The sequence below is a fragment of the Mchenga conophoros genome, linkage group LG12, assembly GCF_057382185.1.
Source record: "Mchenga conophoros isolate Kocher_MC1m ecotype Shallow Benthic linkage group LG12, M_conophoros_male_GT1.1, whole genome shotgun sequence".
Taxonomy (NCBI): domain Eukaryota; kingdom Metazoa; phylum Chordata; class Actinopteri; order Cichliformes; family Cichlidae; genus Mchenga; species Mchenga conophoros.
Genome location: NC_140537.1, coordinates 19,037,666 through 19,061,030, shown reverse-complemented (window position 1 = coordinate 19,061,030; position 23,365 = coordinate 19,037,666). Strand labels below are relative to the sequence as shown.

The following is a 23,365-nucleotide window of genomic DNA, read 5'->3' as shown; positions in this document are numbered from 1 at the left end:
CGAAACTGTGAGATTTGCTGCTGCCAGCAGAGGGCGTGCTCGTGCCACTTTTCGTACTCGCTTGAATCCAGTGGCGCACTGAATGGCACGGCTGTAAAGAGGCAGGGCTGGGAGGCAGAGACACACGACACAGGTCTGCTCGGCAGAGGAGGAGGACTCAGTTCATAGCCAGCCTGCGGTGGAAATAAACGCTGCGTGTCCTACTCTAAACCGCAGTTTTGTATCGGTGGCTAGTCGCGTTGAAGAAACAGAAAGGTAAAGACTGCAGCAGCCGCTCAGACGGGAATATTTCCACAAGACTGCGCAGAAGAAGAAGACGATTACTGTGAGTTTGATGCGTCACACCAAAGATTCGTACAGACGAAAACAAAATGACAGTAGCCACCGACACAGATGTTCACCCAACATCTTTTACAACCTTGTGGACATTGTGTCTCACAGCGTCAGTTCTCAGGTGTTGTCACGACAGGTGAACAACTGCAGGTGTGCGAGTCAGCCAGCTGCTCCGTTTGTTGTCTGATAAAGAGGTGGAGGTGTCATTTCTCTGAATAACTCAGTTTAAAAAAAGAAAGAAAAGATATGTTCTGCCGAAAGAGTCATAATTTTAGATCTTCTTAACATATTCATGCTAAGTTCACGTGTGACATCAGGTGAATTCCATCCTTCACTCTGAATGTAAATCTTGTTGATTTTATTTAGATGAGTGCTGCTCTACAGTTCTGTCTTCCTTTATATATATTTTATAGCTGTTTTCTATTAAATGAAGTTTCCCCCCCTCATGTATCTGCACATGTGAGCCTGGGCTTGCACATTTACAGAGAAACAGACAGTTTGATGGGAAATGAGGCAAGCATAGTTGGAAGTTGTGCAACTGAGGATGGAGCAAGGAAAGTGTGGTTCGAAATGTGATGACAGTTAATGGGTGAAGTGATCTTTTTAACTTCCTGTGTGTGTTTTGAGAGCCTGGTGAACGACAATTAGATTTCCACATTTCATGGCCTGGCACGTGGATACACTTCTCAGGAACCTTTCCTGCATTTGACATGCAAAACACCAAATTTCTCTCTGTACGTGCTGGCCCGCGCCTCAGCATCTGTCACGTTCTCACTGCTCTTTCTACAGCGAGGTGCTACATTTCTCTGCTGGTATTTGGCAGCTGAGCTCCTCACAGACAGCCCCTTTCATCCCGATGCGCCTCCACACCAAAGGCCTGAGCTGCGACCACTGTGAAACAGTTTTAAGAGTCCAAAAGAAGAGCCACAACCTGTAGGCTGCTTTAGATACTGTTTAGTTGCGGCTCAGCTAACGAGTTTCTTTTTTACGTGATATATGATTGACTTCACTGAGTTTTGCTTTGTTGCTGTGAATAATCACATGGAAAGCATAAGAGTGCAGTTTTCTCTCGGTTATGAGGAGCAGTTGATGATAAATTCCTCCTTTTGGAAATGCTTCTGGTGTTATTCACGTTGTGGTTCATAAAGCAACAAATGCTGCTCAAATATCTTCTCATTGGTCCTTGAGATATTGCAGAAATTAGACGCTAATTTGAATAATCAGTCAAATCTGACTAGCTCCAAGCCGGCCTATACTACAAAGACAAAGCATCTATATATAAATGTGTAATCTCTTCATTAACTTCCTGTTCCTGCTTCATTTGACTGGGAGACAGGTGGGGTTTGTCCAGGCTGACCAGCTTGCCGCAGGATTTTTGACAGGAAAATGGCTCATGCAAATCCCCTGCTCTCTCCTTGGGAGTAACACCTGTGCTCCTGTCCTGTGCTGCCTGCTGCCTTTGCACTGAAAAGAGTGAAAAGCATTTGTGCATTACATAATGTTTTCCATTTGAGTGGCAGCAGAAGTGCCTCAGCACCGCGAAGCCCAAACTGTCAACACAAATCATATTTGATGATTCTGTGACTTTCTGCAGTTTTGTGTCTTTCCCTGGAGTTTTACCGGATTCTTTCTTACTTCAGTAATTAAACAGAGGTACTTGTTTGCAGAGGGGCCTCACAGGGCGCTCATACAGCTTTTTTTCCCAAATATATGAGCACCCTGTGTAAAAAGGTAGCACAATTACCAGCTGTAGGGTTTTTAAGTTCAGTCTTGTGATATGACCAAAATAACAGGCATATGAGACTCATTAAGACAGTTACATAAGTCAGTGGTCTGAACATTAGCTTGCAGCGCTCTCATTCCAGATAATGGTTTGAGTGACCAGTGTGCCACACACACCCCTGTGTGCCACACACACCCCTGTGTGCCACACACACCCCTGTGTGCCACACTGGTCACATTCAACATGTTCAGATTAGAGAAAAAAAAAGTCTCACTGTGTTGTGAAAATGAAATCTGGTACCTGGTAATGTTTGTGTGTGTTCAGTGCGACCTCTCCTCCCACTACAGCCATTCTAGCTCTTCTCTCTGAGGATCCTCCCTCACTATTGTCTGCAGTCTGTTTTGAAGCTGTCTAACATGCTGCGCTCCAGTTGCAACGAGCTGAAAGCATAACGGGAGTGTTTGCTTTCTTTCTGGAGTTTGTCATCTTGGGTTATCCGACACCATGTCAGCCTTTTCTTGCTTCTGCTCAATGCTCCGCTGTAGCGAAATCCAAGCTAATTCCTGCTTTGTTGCTTGTGAAGTACTGAAGTAAGTGTAGTGAAGAGCAGTATTCTGCCCTTCAGCTCCTCATGGGGTTAAAACTGCTTTGTAGTTTTTCTAGTACAGTAGAAAAACTACAAAGCAAAGTTTCTGTTTGGAAATTTATTTACTTTTTTTTTTATTGGTTGGTCTTTTTGGTTAATCAATTGCTAAATTAACAATTTAATACACTGGGTCAAAGTGACCAAATACCAGAGCTGAAGTATCTTTAGTATAGTCTGGCTGTACATGTTTGAGGCAGATAATGGTATCATTTGAGAGTCTAAATATCCGACATGCACTAAGTTTCCGGGTTTAAAAAGTCTCCTTGGTTGTGAAGTTAACACGGACAGAGAAAATGAGCTAAATGGTATCCATCTATAATACAGATGACGGTGAATAAAACAATGTATGTCCTTCAAACAAGCCAGTCAGACACACTCGAGTCATATTTGGAGGTTTAGGCTCCATACGTCTGTCCAGCATGACCTCCTGAGCAGAGTGTGGGCTCGCCCTCTCTTTCTGTTCTGTTTTATTGTCCTCATTCACTGGCCAGGCTCCACTCGTGTCAGCACATACCACATAGGCCTGCTACTGACGGCCACCAGCGGCAGTGAGAACATTAAATCTAGAGTCTCTTATCTATTTTTGTGCCACACCCTTTAAACTTTGTGAGTTATAAGCAAAGAGGTAATCATCTCCCCAGGTGACTTGTTAGATACAGGAACTAAGAAAGAGGAAAAACCGCAAAGAGAATATGCGATAGGAACAGAAAAGTTCAAATTTATTAAATATGTTCAGGTTTGTCTGGCAGACCACAGCATCAAAAGTGTTTAGTTTAGTTTTTCTCTTCTCATACAAAGTGAAATAAGTCAAACTGATAGTTAAAGGGACACATCATCAATTGTACCATCTGATCATTTATTTTAGGCATGGAGCCCTAAAAAAGGCGTCTGTAGATCTCTTCACTTGCATTTCATGACAGTTCAGCTACATTCACATGTTGTTTGCCGAATGGAAAGAAAACCTCACAATATTCAAAGCGTTAATGTGTTATCTCCAGATCGTCACCCTCATCCTTGTTGCTCTTTTAGTTAAACCACTTAAATAGCCTTGAATTAGCTTCTTTTGTGCAACCCTCCATTTAAATTGATCGAAGTGTTGGATCTTATTTGGATATAAATGTGATGCATGTGTTTATTTTAAGCATGTTAGTGTTTTTTTGCTGTTTCCCCACTAAGTCAGTGGTTTGAAGTTCAGCGTGTTGTAATTATTGCTTGAAGAACGATGAAAAGATGCTGCTGAGTGGCAGCCGTTCTAGTGATGAAAAGCCAGGATGTCACAGCTTCTGCGACCAACTCAAACTTACTACAAACTTAAAATGACTTTCTAACCTCATACTTATAAATACAGAGACAATCTTTAAAAGAACGTCAGCGATCATCGCCGCGATGGTGTCTTCATGTACTTTGCAGCAGATGCAGAACTTCCCGGTATTATCGTTTTGATCTTAATGACCTCCAAACGGGAATTCCCATCTCTGTGGGCGAGCGGCACGTCAACACCAGCTTTTGAAAGAGTGGAAAAAAAGGAGACCTGCAGACATAATTGGCTCATAGTTCTTCTACACTGCATAACCATTAGTGGTTGTGTTGGCCGGTTGGAGGCTGCTGGCAGAGCGATCCGTTGGCAGCATCGCAGGAATTCCGATTATTTGGAGGTTGTGATGTTTTGTTGTTGTTGTTTTGGGCCGGCTGAGTCCCCTGTGGCCCCCTCCCACTCTCATGCCCTGATAATGACGAGGTTTGCGGAGGCCCACTTGGGGGACACTAGAGCGCCAGAGCGAGATGGCAGGAAGTAGAAATGAGTTGAGAGGATGGAGACGGTCGTCAAAGTATAAATCTTCTATTTTTTTTTTTAATTCATTCATTTATTTATTTTTTTAGTAACCTGTGACTTCGGGTCAATAAAGGCCTGGCCATATACTCCCCTTTTAATCATGTGATAGTCTACTTCAGAGAAGTACATCATTTATGGATTCTCAGAAGTAGAGCATTTACGTTTGTGATATGCATAGGTAATAAAACGGCTTCTCTCGGCTTAAAGGGAAATATGAGGACCTTTGGACTACAGTGCAGGCTTTAGTAAAACTGACATGGGCAAGTCTGTCTCCTATTGTTTCTGTTCCATATGGTAGCGATATCCATGGGCCTTGACGTTGGGAGCAGAGGCTCGCTGTGGTTAGTTATCACTGGTAGTTAAGCATAATAAGCCTGCTGTAGTACGTTCTGTACAGCCGTGCTGTACTGTACCGTCCCATCGGAGCAGCGTCTCTGCTTCTGTGTCTTTAAAGAACATTGTCTCTGTTTTCTGTCCATTAACTCATCTCTATGTTTCTCCCCACCTCCCCCATGCCCTCAGCCGAATCATGTGACACACTGGACACAGAGGGTGACCTCCTCCTCACAGCTTCTCATGCGGAGTGGAGCTAGAACGAGACGCTCTCTGAATTACAAATAGACCGAATCTTCTCCCTGGGTTTCCTCTTGCTCAAGTTATCTTATATAATGAAATGGAGACATTTTTTGTGACTTTATTACCACAGATTTATCTCTTCTCTCAAGAAAAGGGGGTTTACATAGAATAAAACTTGATATAACTCCCGACTACACGTTTACAAGACAGCTTTTCAGAATCTCTGCCTCTCGCTGTCCTCCATCTTTTGTCCTACGTCCCTCGCCCCGTGTAGCTTGTTTCTTCTGTTCATGTTGCATTTCAAAGGTAAGGCCACTCTGTAGGTGTAATCCCACCCGCCTTCTTTTCTGCTTTATTTCTTGTCATCAAAAGGTCAAACACCATGCTAATATGCAACACCACAGAATAAAATGTAGGTTTAGAGATGAACGCATGGTCAGGGGAACATCACTGTGCCCACATGCACACTGCCGAGCTCACTGAAACATGTTTTTTTTAGGATTCAGAAGGATGCTGTGTTCAGTACACGCTGTACGCTCCGTCTTGTGTGATTGATGGTAGCTGCTTTCAGTGAAGGGAGCTCCCATTTTTTTACACTTGTGTCAGGGCTCTCCTTGCAGCATGAAGATGTTAAAACAGATCGGTGTTTATTATTTTGTAATCCAAACAAGCTCTTCTGGTAACTTTATCAGTGTAAACCTCATGAATAGACCTCAGTGTTCAGTGTTTACTTTCCATCAACATCTAATACATTATGCACATGTTTACTATAGACTGTATCTAAAAGATGGCCATAGCCACTATGGCTTTCTTCGTTGGGTAGTGGAGTGCTGTTTTTAAAACGTCAGCACATTTTATCAATCAGTCCTGGTTGTTTTGAACCCCAGGTGACCATGTTTTAACAGGAGACTGCAGTGCTCAGTTATCAGCTAATGTTAGCAAGTTCCACCTATAGACTGTATTGTGGTGCATCACACAGCCATCAATACCTGTACTTGCAAATTAGTGTAAAGACATCAAAAACATTTTTAAAAAGAGTAAAAAAATTGGAGAGCCCACTTTCTGATGTGCTGTTAATATAAATAACAGCACATTAAGCCATATTAGTTTTAGATATTCACCTTGAAAATGCTCCAAAAGGCACCAACACCACAAACTCTGGAGATCCAGGTCAGTATTGTCACAGTTTTTTTGTACCAGCTGATTATTTTAAGATGGAAGTTTAATTTCAATCGACTTGTTTTCAGAGATGGTGGCTTTCAGCCTGGAGGTTGCCCCTTCATGGTAACATACAGGCTTAATATCAGTAATTAACCGAAATATTTTCTTTCAGCTTGACCTGTGTCTTTTCATTTAGCCACGCTTTTTGGCCACTTTTGCCATCAAAAGTCACGTAGCCTACCTGTATCTTACTCCAGCCTGTCGGCCATCTTTGTGGGCTGCCGTTTTAGTCTGATTTCATCATGTAGCCTTCCTGCTGCACACATACGCAAACACTTGGAAAGCTCTGCAGTGCTGCATAGTGCCTGGTGTTCAGGGACAAACACTACTCTGAAGCAGCATCACAGCTTTTACATCTGAGCAAAGATGAAAAGAAACGTACCTCCAGAGCACGTCGTAAAATATGGAACACAACGTGCCAAAAACAGGTCAAAATGATACCTGGCTTCTTTTATAATGGCTTCTTCTGTTGTATTTGTGTGTGTGTGTGTGTGTGTGTGTGTGTGTGTGTGTGTGGCTGTGCATTGGACCAGAAAACCTATATGTATCTATACATGCTAAACTGTAGTTCTTCCTTGCTGTTATGGTCTTTGTCTGCCTTACTGTATCAAGATGGGGGAAACAAAGTCCTTAGGTAATCACACTGACACACCAAAAGAGCACTGGTATCAAAAGTATAATGATCACTGCCCCACATGACAGATGCATACAGACAATGAGCCTTTTCTCTGTGTATTTATTGGGAATATTGAGTATATATTTTTTGAATGCCCTACATCCCGAGTTTCTGTGAAGGATGAGAGCATTTAAGTTGATGAAGCTGATCCCCTTCAGGCTGACTAAGCTGGCTCCCCGTGCATCTTCTTGATTGTATCCACCCAAATCCAGATCTCGGTGCTTATCTAACATCTGAGTTGTGGGATTGCATGGGTCATGAAAGCCCAGCAGCCCAGTCCTTGAAGCTCAGCATTGCTGCTCTGCTATTGATTTTCCATTATGTCTCCAATCTGCAGCAGTAATCCAATAGTATCCGGGGACTGAAGCAGAGCAAAAGGAACCCATATGTGATATCTCTGGAGATGGAGACTGTGGGAGCCTTGTTGACTGAATACCTCACAGCCTTGAAGTCATAGTCAGATGGTTTTGAAAAAGATTGTGATCCAGATTGTCCTAATTTTAGCCTAGCTATTCTACTGAAGGGCACTGGTAGATATAGATCATTTTGAAGAGAGTATAATTTCCGTAGCATGGTTAATGATGTGTTGATTGATCTGCCTGACCACTGCCTTTATTATTACTACTGGTTTGCCCGCTGGGATCATTGAGGGAATATTAGCACAGCTACTTTGAGTTTTTGACAGCTTAGATTTATTCAATCTGCATAATCATCATACCAGACAGCCCACGTCTGCTCTCTGCAACATATTTTCCTTTCAAGGACTGCCTTGGCTGCAGAGTGGCTATTTGACTTCCACAGGGGCAGAATGGCAGCCTTGGCAATAACCCCGAAGCCGCGGAGGAGATACGGCATGAGAGCCAGTGTTTGAGCTGCACTCAAGTGTGTTTGTTTGAAGGGTGGTAGAGTTTCTGACAAGGCTGTAGGGACGAGTGGGAATGGAGTTGTTTACGTACAGTGAGGCTCAGGGAGAGATGAGAGGTAAATGCAAAGTTTTAGAAAGAAAACCAAAAACAAAAAAAGCTTCACAAGAAGGGAAGGACACGGTGCTCGAAAAGTAACGTTTCATAATGAAGTTGTGGTAAGTCAGGGAAAAAGTTTAATGTTTTACTAAATGGCTTTAATGTCTGCGTTTAGTTTATCAAGTTGTTGAAAGCTGATCCTGGAATGACATTTCCTGCATTGCTTAGGAATTTTCTTCAGGTCATTGCAAAGTCTTATCGTAACATAGGCTATCTTTGACCTTACTTGCTTTTTCACAAAGGCATCGAAATATCAACTCCCTATGCACACGCCTGTGTGAGTTTTCCATTCAGACTCAGGCTTTCATGTACTAAGTTTCCTTTTTATTGACCCATTGGATCACTTTCCCCATTTGGTTCTCGCCCAAGACCACAAATATCCACATCCACTGTCTACCAGAGGCATTGATTTAACAAAGCTGCGTTTTTGTGTTAGCGAGGTCGTCTAATGTAATTGTGAAACACGAGGTATTGTGTTACACGTGTACAGTGTACTCTTGTTTTCCTCGTTAGAGTCCTGTGTGAGTGGCATTTACCATGGGATGGGAGTGTTTGACAGCGGTGAGACGCTCCTGATTAGGATCCTCCGTCCATTTTTACCGACCATCTGTCTGCCTCTCTTTTGTTGAGAGGTGAACAAGAGACCTGCTGTTGTTCACTGCAGCTGCGGGCCTCTCGTGGATTGTTCTCGAAGCAGTCTGTTAGAGTACCAGCTGGGTTGTGGGGTCAGGTGAGGGAGAGGTGGCTGGAGCGCGAGAGAGAGAGCGAAAGAGAGGTCCGCACAATTCATTTTGACACTGACACTCAAGCCGGTGCTGAGCTGAGAGCCAGACAGGCCTGCCTACGGGCTTATTAACATTCCTCAGGCTCAGGGCACATAGTGTAAAGGCTCAGGTGGATCAACACCTCATTACACTGACTGACGAGGCTTGAGATCAATAACAGGATTTTATGACAGACGTGAGCTTTACAAAAAACAGGAGCTCGCACAAAAAACCATATTGGGTTTGTTGTGTGAGCGAATGTGCTCGTGTCCTTTTCGTAAGGAAGGAAATTGTTTTTAAGGTGATATAAAAGCTATGAATGATTCACAGAGGCAGAATAAGACCGAGTAAGCCTCTAGCCAGGATGGTCTCTGTGGTCTGTGCTATTGTCTCTTATGTGTTTATAGCAACAGAGAAGCTGGTGTGCAGATTAGGAGCCAGTCTGGAGATAAGAGCTGAGTGTCTGCTACACTCTCAATATCTGAATCTCTGCGTGTGAGCGTATTTTCGTCCAAGTGCACCTTACTCCATTTGGAGACTATTTCCAACAAAGGTGCAACATATTGCGAGGATTTTACTTTGCAAGAACCAAACACAAACAAGACTTTTTCAATTAGTGTTCCACTGCATGGCGATGATGTGATGATGATGTGACAGCTGGTCACAAAACAGGTGACTGCAGGGCATGAGGGCAGTAAGACATTGTGCGATACTCAAAGCTCCAGTAACAGCAGGCGCATTTATATGCAGGTGATGTGGTGACTGCAGCCTTGCGAGAGCTTGTCAAAGTCCAACTTTTGCAAGTGCTCTTACTCCTCACTTCTTCTCAGTGTGTCCTGAGGCAACATTTAAATGACTTACGCCACTCTGTCTCATTTTCTCTGGGAGTGTTAGTGGAGAAAAACAGACACATTTTAAGGAGGAGTGGAAAATTCATGGAGAGCATACGTAGAAACAAGACAGACTGGTGCTTTGTGGCTCAGGGAGGACTTGGATGAGCTGTAAGCCGGGCAGTGACACGCTGTGCAGCTCCACTCCTTTATGAGGTGTTGTTCTGCACGTACAAAGTCTTGAATATGGAGGCAATATGAAAACAGAGAAGCCGGCGATTAGATTAAAGTGTAACAAGATTTCTGTATCTGCACGCTGTGATTTGTGAGGTGGTGAAGTGACAGGCAGGAAAGGACTGTTTCTCCAACACGGCACTCGAGCAGAACTCTGATGTTTATTACAAAACACAGATGTACATCTCATGAGTCAGGAGTGACTATCAGAGTTAAAGTGCCTTTTTTATCAGGTGGAGATTAGCAGAAGCAGCAAGATTCACTTACTTTAATGCAATGTCAGTGCCTTTTTAAAAATATTTTATAGTAACTTACTGGGCACCCGTTCTCTTACAGAAGGTCCTGTGACAACTCCTGATGATTGCTCAGCCTGACAATCAAGAGCTGCTGCCCTGATTGCTGCTCGTCAGGCACAGCTTTTCATTAAGCAAGGTATGCTTTTGACTGCTCAGTAAATTTTAGAGTGATACGACAATTGACAAGAATTACGGTGTTATAGTTTGTTGCCTGAATGACTTTGTGTCACTTTTAGATGTCTACGGCCACAGAAAATGGGACAGGAGGGAATCGGAGCTCAGAGAAAACCTACAAGAAGGTAAAGGAGTGTGTTTGGTAACATTTTCATGTTATGATGAATATGAGCACGATCCCTTAACATTTACTTGGAAATGCTGCTGTTTAGAGTCAGCTTTTGCTTCTGAGCCACTCGAGTCCCTTAACTCCTTCTGCAGCACATTATGTCGTGACCCTCCCACAGCCAGCTGCCAGCAGTCAGTCAAGTGCTGGGTACATTTGTTTTCTTTCTTGTACTGTAGACGTCACTCCTTATGGAAACATCTCTCTCTTTTCTTTTCTTTTAAGATTCACCCATAATGCATTTCTTTATACTAGCTACCTCTGTTCAGGTTTGGGGAAATATGTTTTAGAGGTGTCATGCAATAAAAACACAAACTGGATTTGTGTCCAAGTCTGCAAGTGCAGTTGGATGTGTTTGTGTGGAAATTCTCATATTTCAAATCAAATCAAAGGGTAAACAAGGGAGCAAGTGTGCCACGGCTAGACTAATGTGATATTTTCTTTTCGAATTTCCCATCCAGACCACATCCTCGGCGTTAAAGGGAGCCATTCAGCTTGGTATTGGCTATACAGTGGGAAACCTCACCTCCAAGCCTGACAGAGATGTTCTTATGCAAGACTTCTATGTGGTGGAGAGTGTCTTTCTGCCCAGGTCAGTGATCCCACACGCACATCCACAGTGTTACATTCACAGAAACACTCTCTCAGCATATGTGTTTTTGTGCGTTGAAGGTTTGCGTCCTTGTCGCGTAAGCTCAAGGTTATTTATCTGCAGGACTTGGTGAATAGGAGAGCTGCTTCGTAAAAACAGACTGTGTGTAGGTTGGCTGTGAATGAATGAATGGGAAGTGAGTGAAGGGCACGCTTCGCCTGGACGGCCTCCGCAAATATTATATGTTTGGATCTCGAATGAAAAACATTAACCGCTGTTATTAATCCCGCTCGGTGGAAACTACATGCGCTCGAAATCCACTCCAAAGAAAATGTGGTACCACCTCAAACTGCCAGCGTCATCATTTATCAACAGTTTTGCTAGTCTAAGTCATGACGCAGGGATAAAACTATTCTAGTGGATTATCTTGCCAAGAACTGTGGAATCAGCTTACTGTGTGCCTCTTAACTGCCACAGAGCAAAACGTACGGCGGCGCGGCGCTGAGCTATCTTCAAAATTACATCATCAGCTCAAAGAAATGCTTTATATAATCTAAAGCAGGACGAGGAATTCATCGAAAGTGTTGCCTTATGTCCACACATATGGTTTATTAACACACAGCTGATGCTGCGGCACATACTTTATCAGTTTTTGTTTTCTTTTAGAGCTGTAGAGGAACTACAAAAACAAATTAAATCAGGAGCAGCTGAGCAAAAGATGTCTATTAGTTGCTGTTTGTCCATCCCAGTGTAAATACATCCAAGGTCATTCAATGTTGTGTTTAACCCTTGGACGTCAGGAGGAGAATTACAGTCCTATCAGGATGTACTTTGTGGTTTACCTTAGAGATGCTGCACCAGGATATGCAAACTGGGCATGGTTTATGCAAACCTCCTTCTGGCACGCACACCAGTCCTGCTCCTCAGCAACAGCCAAACAAAGCTCTTGTTGTGTTTGACTGATAAAGGCCCTGATGACTTTCAAGACTTTGATGAAAACTCCACATCTCTCGCTGAGACCAGTGTTGCCAACTTAGCGACTTTGTTGCTATATTTAGCGAGTTTTCAGACCCCTTAGCGACTTTTTTTTCTAAAAAAAGTCGCTAAAAACAGACGTGAAAGCGCGTATCGCTTTTACTCTCAACAAGCAGCGGGTGCTGTAACGCAGTCAGTTCTTCTTTTACTCTTTTACTCTTATGCTGTTTTGTGGATCACAAGGTTTAAAACTACTTATAAACACACACACAAAGTAACTCCACCAGAGTGCCTATTTCGGGTCACTTTTGCCGGTCCAAGCCCGGGTAAAGAAGCAGGGCTGGAATTGTGACATTAAAAAAAACAATAATTGCTAAAAGAAATTTAATTTGTAGTTCTAAATAAACTCTAAATGCATTTAGGATGGTTTTTACTCACTTTATGTCTCTTCCACGATGTTATTTCTCTCTCCAACAACATAGGTTACAATTTAGATTAGCATGACCAATTATGCAAATTAAGCGATGACATCATTTAGCGACTTCTAGCGACTTTTAGGACAACCAATAGCGATTTTCCTTACTGAGGAGTTGGCAACACTAGCTGAGGCTCTGAAGCGCAAAATGACGAGCGACAATTGGTTTAAAATGAGGCTTGTTTCATCCAGCCCAAGTTTGAATTAAAATGAAAGTGGTGGCAGTCTCCAGGGCCACCTTTTTCACAGGGGGAGAAAGAATCTAGGCCATGTTGTTAGGAAGAAAATAAAATTACACAAGACAGAACAAACAGAGTGTAATGAGTGAGGGGAGAAAATGAATGTCTTACATCTTTATTCTGACATAACAGTTTCCTATTTTATTCTTTCTGCTTTCCCTCAGCATTTATCTTCTGTTCTGTAATAGCACACAAACCCTTCTCTTTCCTCCCACCGCAGGACTACCCTGAACAAGTGACTAAACGATGGAAACGGAGATGTCGCTTTGACTCCCACACGCTTAATTTTCAGTTTGTCTCACACCTTTCCGCAGACTCACGCAGACACAGAGAGGGAGATGAATCCCTGATTAGACTGAAATTTTTCCGGGCGCTTGTGTTGCTTAATGTTTTTTTTCTTTTAAGTAGACTCTCAATCAGTGGCAAATGATTCCCGTTGTCCTCGCGCACTAAACAAACCATTCAAATGCCATTGTTGCGTGATCACAGATATAGTGTTACACCTGCGCCTTGCCTCCGTGTCACTGAATATAGCACACGCAGGGAACAACAAAAGGGCCTCTCTACCCAGAGCAGCTTCCAAGTAACCAGATTTAGAGGTGCCCTGGGAAACAAAACCTTTATTAACCTATTTCTGCAACTACAAAACTGATTCCAATGAAAGTTTAGCTTTAAAAAAAGACTCGACGGCTGACTCACGCTACCCTTATCCAATGTGCTTACAGGATTATGGGTTAGGTTAGTTAGAAACAGGGTCAGCCTTTGTCGAAGCCCGTCTGGAAACGTCTCCCACTCCACGCTTGGCAAAAAACAAAAAAAACATGCAGGTTATTGTGTCTCATTTTGTTTGGTTTTAAACCTTTTTATTTGAGCCATTTTCTCCCCATTTGAGCTGAAGTGCATGTTTTTTATTTGGTATTGTTCGATCCAGTAATTAGAGCCATCTTCAGTCTCCAGGCGAAGAACTCTATACAGACCTATCTCTGTTAGCACAATGCTGGTGGATCTGGGTTCCCATAGAGGACTTACTGAAGCCTGTTCAAGCAGGAATGGAAGAAAATACAAGGGCCCTCTGATAAAATTACCCAGAGTCAATAGCGTAGATACCAGGCACAAAGATTAGGTGCTGGTGTTCATTTCCCGCGGTAGTGCCAGTTTTCCAGGGGGCGCGAGAATGCATCTGTGTTACTGACACTAACATGTTTCCTTTTGTAATGTTAAAGCTTCTTTTTTAAATTTCATGTCAGTTAGTGTTGAAAGATGTATCTAATATACCCGTTTGTGTGTTTGTCTCATCTTGTCTTGGTCAAATATTACCAGTGAGGGAAGCAACCTGACTCCAGCACATCACTATCCTGACTTCCGCTTCAAGACGTACGCCCCGCTGGCCTTCCGCTACTTCAGAGATCTGTTCGGCATCAAGCCAGATGACTACCTGGTAAGACTAAAAACCTGGCAGACCTTGCAGGTCATTATTTGTGTTCATGCTCATAATCCAGACCTCAGCTCCGTCTGGATCACCACCTCATTTGTATGGAGCCATGCCGCAGGAAGCAAATCTAGTGCACTCTCATTTCTCAGCACAGCAACTGAAATTAACCTGCTGGTCCTATTCAAGGGGGTAAAAAAAGGTCATTTTAAGTTTTTGCTTTCAAGACTTAAAGGGGAAAAAAAAAAAAGGAGATTTAAGAAAATATGCTGAGTCACTTCCTGTCACTGACTGCCTGCCCAGTATTTCCCTGCACATAACCCGCATAAACTCACTGCTGTTTATGAGATTAAACAGAGATCATTTTTATAAATTAGTGAGATCTATGACATTGGATTTTGATTTTTTACCTGTTCCAGCCTCGATGCAAAGCTCAGCTAACTGCTTGCTAGGTGCTATAACTTCACATTCAACGTAAGGTGTTACAGGGGCATAAATGCTGAAATCGCATCATTTTAAGGCTGTTGCTAGGCGGTTGCCAGTCTACGTAATGACGTAGATGCATTTTTAAGATGTTCTACATGCCAAGTTTGATTTGTCATCTCCCTGGTTGTGTAGGAGGAGTGGGCAGCCAAAGAAACAACCACACAGGCTGAGATTTCCTGTGTTACAGCGAGATTCACCTGGTTCTTACATGCACACGTCACAAACTGACATAGATAATCAGTTGTAAGTCTGATAAAGAAGAGAGAATTCCTCGTTATTTTTGTCTGTCTGGAATTTCTTTCCACCAACTAAATGCTGACTAATGTAGAATCCAATAGGTTCAGTAATGCTGCAGTCCCCAGGAGGGTGAAGTCAAGGCAAAACATTGGGGTGGTGGAGATACTGGAGCTAATAATGACAGAGCATGTGCCCTCATTAGCACAGCTGTAATCCTCACACATGCAGTGATTTCCCAGCAGACTCACAGGTGCACATTTTGACATTTAGACAGAAGCATTTTGTGTGATTCATGTTTTTGTTTTTGCTCGTTTGCACGTGTTTTTGTCTGTGAAAATATTCCCTAGCTGAAGTCTTTGGTGTTCATTTCAAACGTTTGACAGTTCTAATTTAATGCTAAATTGATACTCTACCTGTATATAAATAAAATTAGATTTCAAAAAGGTGTGATTTCCTCTGACCTTTATCCTGCTGTGGCGGCATCTTCCTGCGTTCCTTATGCCTCGAAGTCTTTCCTAAACCCATCAGGCTACATTGTTCCTTTTGATGGCCAGATTCTTTTCTGCATAAATGAGAGACAAAAAGCTCCAGAAGAGAGTCGGAGATTAAAAAGTTATTTCAAGGCCGAAGAGGGTTGATGGCATAAGGCCCGCCAGCGTTGAGGAGTAGTGCTAATGACTGATGTCCTTGAGGTGATGATGAATTCATTCAGGCGGAGGCCACACTGCGGTGTCTAATTAAGAGAGAATGTGGACACGCATACACAGCCAGCCTCAGTGCAAATGCAATAAAGTGTGGATGTGTTTGTGCTGGTAACGCAACATGACTGTGGATGGTCATCAAGTGGAAGAGTCTCTGGAGAGGGAGAGTGGATGCCTCCAGTGTTTCTCTCTTTTGAAAATGTGGCTCTCATAATGCACTGATTAATATCTAACGCTTCTCTACAGTCTTGCGGGTTCTTGTATGTAGATGGGCACTGCGGGACAGAGGCTCTCGTTTCTTAGCAGGAAGATTCACATGTCCGTGGGCGCCTATAAAGTTTGACAAACAGATAAACAGTAGACTGATGTGAAGCAGAGCTGGCATTAATGGAACAATAAAACAAATGTAGACAGCTTTCTCCGATAAGCATGTGAACAACTGTAGACTTTGGGGCTGATTTTTCATTACAAAAGCGGCCCTCCAATTTTGTGGCACCAGCCGAGGGACCTCTGTTTCCTGCTCTGCTGCGTGCAAAGCTATACCATAAAGAGTTGATTTGTGAATTTGATGTATTAGATATGAAATGTTTATGGCTCTCTTCCTCAGTACTCCCTGGTAAACGAGCCTCTGATTGAGCTGGTCAACCCCGGGGCCAGCGGCTCTCTCTTCTACCTGACCAGCGACGATGAGTTCATCATTAAAACCGTTCAGCACAAGGAGGCCAAGTTTCTCCAGAGGCTGCTACCTGGATACTACATGGTGAGAAGTTTAATGTTACTTCATTACAGTTCGTGATGGCATGTGAAAATTGTTGCTGATTGGTGTCTAAAACCCGCTCGGTGTTAAATGAGTGATTACTCATGAGATGCGTCAGAGGCAAAAATGAGATGGAGTGAAAATGCCCTTTAGCTCCTGCACTAGGAGCCTGAATAGCAATTCAACTTGACTGAGGACAGTGGCAGTTGCATAGATAAAAGTCCAAAATTTGATCAGTTCATTTTGTTATTCATGTTTTTATTTATTGCATCCACATTCTGCTTGACATCAGTGAAGCATGGAGTGTACATGGTGCCAAGTTTTCCACATATGGAGTTTAAACCATACGCAGTCTTCCCCTTCCAGTTAGTCCTCTTCTGCAGCAATTCGCCACTTCTATTCACCGCTTGCTATTTTTAGATATATCCTTTCATAGAAGTGCTGTTCTGACCACTTAAACTTGTGCTCCAGTAGTGTGTTTTAGATCTGATCCACTGTGTCAAAACGGCAACCCTTCACTTGAATGTTTTCTTTTTGGAGTAGAAGGTAAAGTCGCAGGGAACCATATCCGGCAAGAATTGAAGGTGTTGAGCCAAGACTTTGTTAATGTGGGAAAAAAAATACACTCACAAAATTTTGAGTTGTCTATTGAATGTTTTCCCTCAGCAGTCTAACTTTGGGAGACAGTTTGGACAACTCCTTGAATGTTATAGCAAAATCGAAAAGCACGCTCACTGGGCACTATGTGCCATTCCACTGAAAACTGCTGTGCTCTGAGCCGTAACAGAAGACTCAGCACTCTTCTTGGCATGAAAATCAGATATGTCTGACACAGAAGTTTGCTCTTTGCACAAGTTTAAAGTCCTCTGCAAAGGTCTTTTTTTTTTTTTTTTTAAATCAGCGGAGCTACAGATTTTTTTATAGTAGTATAAATACTAAACAGATGGTCCACAATTTATAGCTCTATCTACAAACACTAACAGAGCTCCTTATCTGGGGTAGGTACGTCACAGTTATCTGCAATATAATTCTGACCATGCACAAATTAGTTACCAAACTGCTTCCTTTTATCCCACACATTAATATATCTTTTAAAAAATGCACCCAGTCTACAAAAGTCAACGTCGTTGCGACCCCTGTGCTTTCTCTAAATTCACAGAACTTGAACCAGAATCCACGCACTTTGCTTCCCAAGTTTTACGGCCTGTACTGCATCCAGTCTGGAGGCATCAACATCCGATTGGTGGTGATGAACAATGTGTTGCCTCGCTCTGTCAAAATGCACTACAAATACGACCTGAAGGGATCCACCTATAAGAGACGAGCGTCCAGGAAAGAGAGAGAGAAGGCCTGTCCGACCTACAAAGACTTGGACTTTCAAGACATGCACGAGGAGGGGCTTTACTTTGACGCCGAGACGTACAACAACCTCATGAAGACTCTGCAGAGAGACTGTCGGGTAGGTAGTTTTATGGATGTTCTTCTCACAGACTGGCTTTGAAATGGCAGTCGTATCATGACAGGAAGCTCTCTATTGTTCCCTACAACAAATAAGGAAGTCTAGGATGATCTCATTTTGGTTTCATAGCACGGCGCTTTCCTGGTGAAATCCTTTCAAGCTGGAAATCTTAGTCTAGTGAGAAAATATATCTTTTTAAAGGGTTGGTATGTATTCTAACACCAGCAACATGCATCCTTGTAACTTAATCACATTATATACTGCTTTGGGATAATAAGTGCGTATCCTAGATGGGACGAAATATTTTGAAAAGAGAATTTTCCTTGTCTTTGCCACAGAGAGAAAGACAATGTGTTCAGCTAAACTTTCAGTTTGCCTCGGGTCTCTGTTCTTGTTTCCTTGCACGGCTATGTTTCACTACGTGACAGCTCTCCAAACACTGAATGTGATTAAGGCATGATCCTGGTAGCGTGAGACTCAGAGCCCTGTCCAAAGATAGTCTTCCAATCTAAAGGCTCACATTCTTCTCTGTATTAATGCAGACACCGTGAAATTGTTCAACTGAAGGAGGATAGTTTGAGCTTAATAAGAGACATGAGCTGTGCTCTGGCGATTCACCAAATCTTTAAAAAAAGAAAACGTTATGCTGCAAACACATAAACTTCATCCTTTCATATCCCTTTGTCTGTCTGCATTACATTAGTTAGGAAGAATTGTTGCTAGTCATGGAGCCTGATGGATCGTATACAGTAAATTTTCAGATTTGTGGGCCATAGCTGTGATTAAATAAGAAGCCTCTAGGTTTTAAAAAGCAAAAGACACAAAACTTACTTGGTACTGATGTCTGCAGCTTCTGTTCCCCTCCCAAGGCAACAATTCAGGCGTTGTGCACCATAAACTCATAAAACAAATGGCTGTATATTAAGCTTTTTTACATTAGAGCTTTCTGAAATGTTGAATTAAGACCCTAATAAAGCACTAAGCATACATAACCTTTGGCTCATTGTCGGTTACAGCAGAAGTTTCCATTTGGAAAATACCCTTTCTAAACACAGAGGTGGCATATTTGTGAAGCTATTTATACACCATGATCAAACGCTAGATAATCAGGTTAGAGCAGACCTGGGCATCGGACAGCCTCTAGTTAGTTGTGCTTTTATTTTAAAGTCACCTTTGGGGTTTTGTTGTTTGTTTTTTTTTAAATCTATATATGTACATGTGTGCAAGCAAATGGAGCTTCACTGTGAACATGTTCATGGAAACACTTATGAGAGATATGATACGATATGTAAATGTCAGCTCGCACTAAAAATAAAATAAAAAGACAGTTTCAGAGTGTAGAGTTTTTTTTAACAAGACATGTATGTAAGTATGTATTTACTGAGGTCAGAGGTAAGACTGTGTGCTTTGCTTGTGGAGAGCTCATTTGTGTGTTTGAGGAGTACAATTTGAATCGCCATTCTGAGACTAAACACACAGAGATGATTTTGAGTGTTTCTCTTTGGCTCTGGGTGAGGGCTGTGTCAATCCCACCCAGTGACAATTACACAGGCCAGTTACTTATTATTTTAGGTAAATCCCAAGTATATTACAGAGGAGCTGGCAGGAATGACCTTAGTGAAAGGGACTGTAACAGGGAGTGATTTGTTCACAGATAACTGGCAGACGTTATGTCCAAATCTGACAAATTTCAGATTTGGACACTTTAAAAATGATTGAAGGCAGATTTAGACAGAAGTAACTGAACTGAACCCAGAACTGAAATTCATATGTTAGCATTGTACGATACAGCAGGAGGTGTGTAACTTGGTGCTAAAAATTAACCATGTTCATAACTAATAGAGTTAATTGGGGGCGAGAACGCTGAACTGTTTTTTGCACTTTTGAAGGAACATGAAACTAAATATGGTGACATAGGCTACCACACAGCTGTCAGGTGGCTCAGCCTGGGGAAAGAGTATGGGACCTCAGACCAGAAAGTCAAGAGCATTATGAGAAGAAAGGCACAGACTTTCTAGAGCTCTCAGATGCAGAATAGAAGGCAGATCTTGCATTTGCTGTCGCTGTGACTGTCCTTCACATTTCAACTTTAGACACTGAATCTGATGATTTTAATGCACTTATTTAAGACCAAAGCCAGCTAGTTTTACTGCACTGGAAAAAAAAAAAGAAATAAAAAAAGACAGATTAATTCATTTACCTACAAGCAAGATGGCAACAGTATTTTGTATAAAGTTAAGTCTTGTGCAAAAATATGCGCATACAGTTCACAGTTGTTTTGGGGAATGTTGAGTAAATGGTGATTAAATGTTGACGTTTTTACTGTGTCACATTTTCATCGTCTAACTGTAATGACGACTCTTTCTAGTAGCACTTTATAAAGAAAGAAAATTAATAAGTAAAATTGAGTTGGGCTTTTTGGTGTGTCGCTTCACAACAGCCCCAGCTTGTCATGTGGTCTCTTGGGAAAGTTAATTGCCCACTTATGTTTTTAAGGGCCATTTCAAAGTGCAGAAAATCTAGACCTCAATCGTTGTTTTTGGGGGGAAAAAAATGTTAACAGCCTGCTGTATTTAACCTGGAAATAGACCTGGATGTTACAGCAAGTGTTGATGGGTACATCAGATGAGTTCAGGGAACAGCAAAAGAAAGACTTCCTGGCAAAGTTCCTGCTGAGTCGTGCCAACCTGCCAGACCTGGCAACCTCGTGAGGCTCCATATAGCTAACAACTTAATGACTTCCATTACACCAAACTTCAGGTAAATGATTCAGTTTTTTATTTGGAAGAAGAGGAAACAAACATGATGTTTTTATTGAAAGAATTAAAGCTAATGAATAGTGGGATGCTGTGTGTTCAAATCAGCCTATTATGTAACACAATCTGTGTCCTCTAATTTCTGTATACTCAGAAAACAAGTAATGACATGGGTAGCTCAGTTTTACAGAAAATCTTTTGCTGCATTAGTTTGTAGTTTTTTGTTCCTCTTTAGGGGAAATTGATTCCTCTTACAGGATTGCTGCATGAACAGGTGTGATCACCTCTTGCTTTCCCTCCTTTTAAGTCAAACATTATCTCGAGTTTTGCGGTAAATCTGGGTCTTGTGATGTTGACTTACAGTCAGGCTACCATAAACTCAGAGCCTTATGTAATCTCCTCAAGTTAGAGTGTTTCTCATTATCATTAACCAGTGTGTTGACTTTCTCAAAGTTCTGTTTTCTTAAGCACACTGACACCGACATCCTCCCTTCTGGCTAATTCAGTGATTTCTTAATGTTTAACCTGGCAGCGCACGCAAGCAGTTCACAAGCTCAAAGTACAACAGAGATGCACTGGCTGTCTGTGTGTGTATAAAATTAATGTATATAGTTTATAAAACCTATATGGTGTATGCAAGTTGGACTGTTTTGCAGCAGCTGTTACAGAGACTGTGCTGTATAGTTTATTGTCATGGCTTCCTGCGTTTGCCTCCTAAGCGGGAAGCAAAGTGCCCTCTAAGCAGAATCTCTGTCCATTTCCATGAGTAAGCAGCTAACCCCGTCACCGCAGGAGAGGCTGCGGACCAGAACGCAGAGTAAGGGTCGGCAGAAGCTAAGCAACAGGGGGCATAGGGGGCTTTGGAGGGAACGAGGAAGTGGAAGAAAGAGTTGTCCTTTAATAGCTATGATAAAAAAAGTAATGTTCAGCTGTTTTTCCAGATCCTGCAGGGAATGTGGAAAGTCAGTTTAGATAAAAGAAGAAATGGTGTTTGAGCAATGCTTGTGACATTTCAGAAATAACCGATACGAGAAATGTGCTCTCTTCTTAAGTCTCTCCTCTCCATTACTCTCCAGCTCCCCTGATACTCCCCCAAATGCCAAAACAACACGAGGCATTAATAATTCATGCTGAACTCTACTCTACAGAGAGAGTGAGACAGAGAGGGTTTATTGTAGAGTGTGTGTGCATCTACCAGTCTGACTCTGGGTGTGTGTGTGTGTGTGTGTGTGTGTGTGTGTGTGTGTGTGTGTGTGTGTGTGTGTGTGTGTGTGTGTGTGTGTGTGTGTGTGTGTGTGTGTGTGTGTGTGCGTGTGTGTGTGTGTGGTGAAGAGCATTGCTGTCACATTACAGTGACTGTGCAGTGAGGCAAACATAATGACTGTGATGCTGAAGATGAAATCAAGCTGTTAGGAGACTTTTCTTCACAACACATGCTTGGCTGTCAACACTTTGTCATCTTGTGGGCAACTCAGGCCAAAAAAGCATTAAGAAATATACACTTTTGGCCACTTTATTAGATACACTTGCTAGTACTGGTTTGGCCCCCTGTATGCCTTCAGAAGTGCCATAGAATAGCATAGATTCACAAAGGTGCTGGAAACATTTCTTGGGCATTTTGGTCCATATTGACATGATGGCATCACACAGTTGCCGCTCGCTGGATATTTTTTCTCTTTCTGACCATTCACTGTGAGCCCTATAGATGGTTGTGCAGGCAAATCCCAGCAGATCAGCAGTTTCCAAAAAAACTCTGCCCAGCCTGTCTGGCACCAGCAACCATGTCAAGTTCAAAGTCACTTAATCGCTTTTCTTCGCCATTCTGATGCTCACTTTGAACTCTAGCTTGTCGTCTCCGCCATGCCTCAGCTCCTGAAAGCACTGAGTCACAGGAATCTAATTGGCTGATTAGATATGTTTGTTAACAAGAAGATAAACAGGTGTACCTAATAAAGCGGGTGCAAGTGTATTTTAAAATCCAAGCTTTTGAATTTCAGACACCAACAAGGATAGAAATGGAAAGATTTAGTGCAATGCAGGCATGAACATGTGATAGATGGATTGTAATGGGAGTAATTTTGAATTATAATGACCGCTGTGTGGAAATTTTTTTCTTTTTTCTATTAACAGGTGAATTAAATGTGATTGTCTGCAATTATTCTGGTTAGACATTGATTCCCTTCTGGCTGTCGACTGGTTGATTAATGTGATTAAAGTGTTTTGGGGCACAGAGAGCAAATTTCATCTATTTTCTCTTTATTTTTAGCCATTAAATTAACCATTATATGGAAAATAATGTTGTTTGTGGAATTAACAGGTCAGTGGAAAATAGGAAGAATACAGCAGAGTGTGGTAGACAAGTGAAAACAAATATTACAGAGAGGGAAGCTCAGTTGATCACTCGGGTCAGGAAGTGTGTTGCTCTTACAGCCGTTTTGTCAGCAGTCATTGAAGCCACTCGTTGCGTGGCGTCGTGACGTCATGGAGAGCAGTACGAATATGAAAACATTACGCCCTACTTTACACCCCTGTGGGACTTTTCTTTTTAAAGTTTCAGATCACAATGTGTTATGTTTGAATCATTCGAAGGGTAAAGTTAAATTAGATTTCTTTCTAATCAAGGCCATTTTCTGAATCAAGCCCTTTTTTCAGTTTTTATTGTGTCATTTCATACCGTTTTTTTACCCATTGTGAAGAAAAGATCTTAAATTACCAACACTGACAGTGTGTTGCGGGATTTGAGTTGTGGCTTTTGTGACCTCCT

At 42.2% G+C, this 23,365-nt stretch overlaps 1 protein-coding gene across 2 annotated transcripts in view; it reads left to right on the top strand.

Annotated features, from left to right (window-relative positions):
• Positions 1-78: 78 nt before the first annotated feature.
• The window catches only part of pip5k1bb (phosphatidylinositol-4-phosphate 5-kinase, type I, beta b), a 33,149-nt gene continuing 9,862 nt past the window's right edge, over positions 79-23,365 (top strand). Inside the window, exons 1-7 of one of the 2 annotated variants that reach the window (XM_085294182.1) lie at positions 79-325; positions 10,196-10,291; positions 10,392-10,454; positions 10,957-11,087; positions 14,097-14,214; positions 16,237-16,389; positions 17,546-17,845. In XM_085294182.1, the coding sequence (XP_085150308.1) occupies positions 10,392-10,454; positions 10,957-11,087; positions 14,097-14,214; positions 16,237-16,389; positions 17,546-17,845 (765 nt within the window). In that variant the 5' untranslated portion in view covers positions 79-325; positions 10,196-10,291. Of the gene's footprint in view, positions 326-7,862; positions 8,091-10,195; positions 10,292-10,391; positions 10,455-10,956; positions 11,088-14,096; positions 14,215-16,236; positions 16,390-17,545; positions 17,846-23,365 lie in introns of those variants that run through there. The other variant, XM_085294183.1, reaches the window with a different exon arrangement.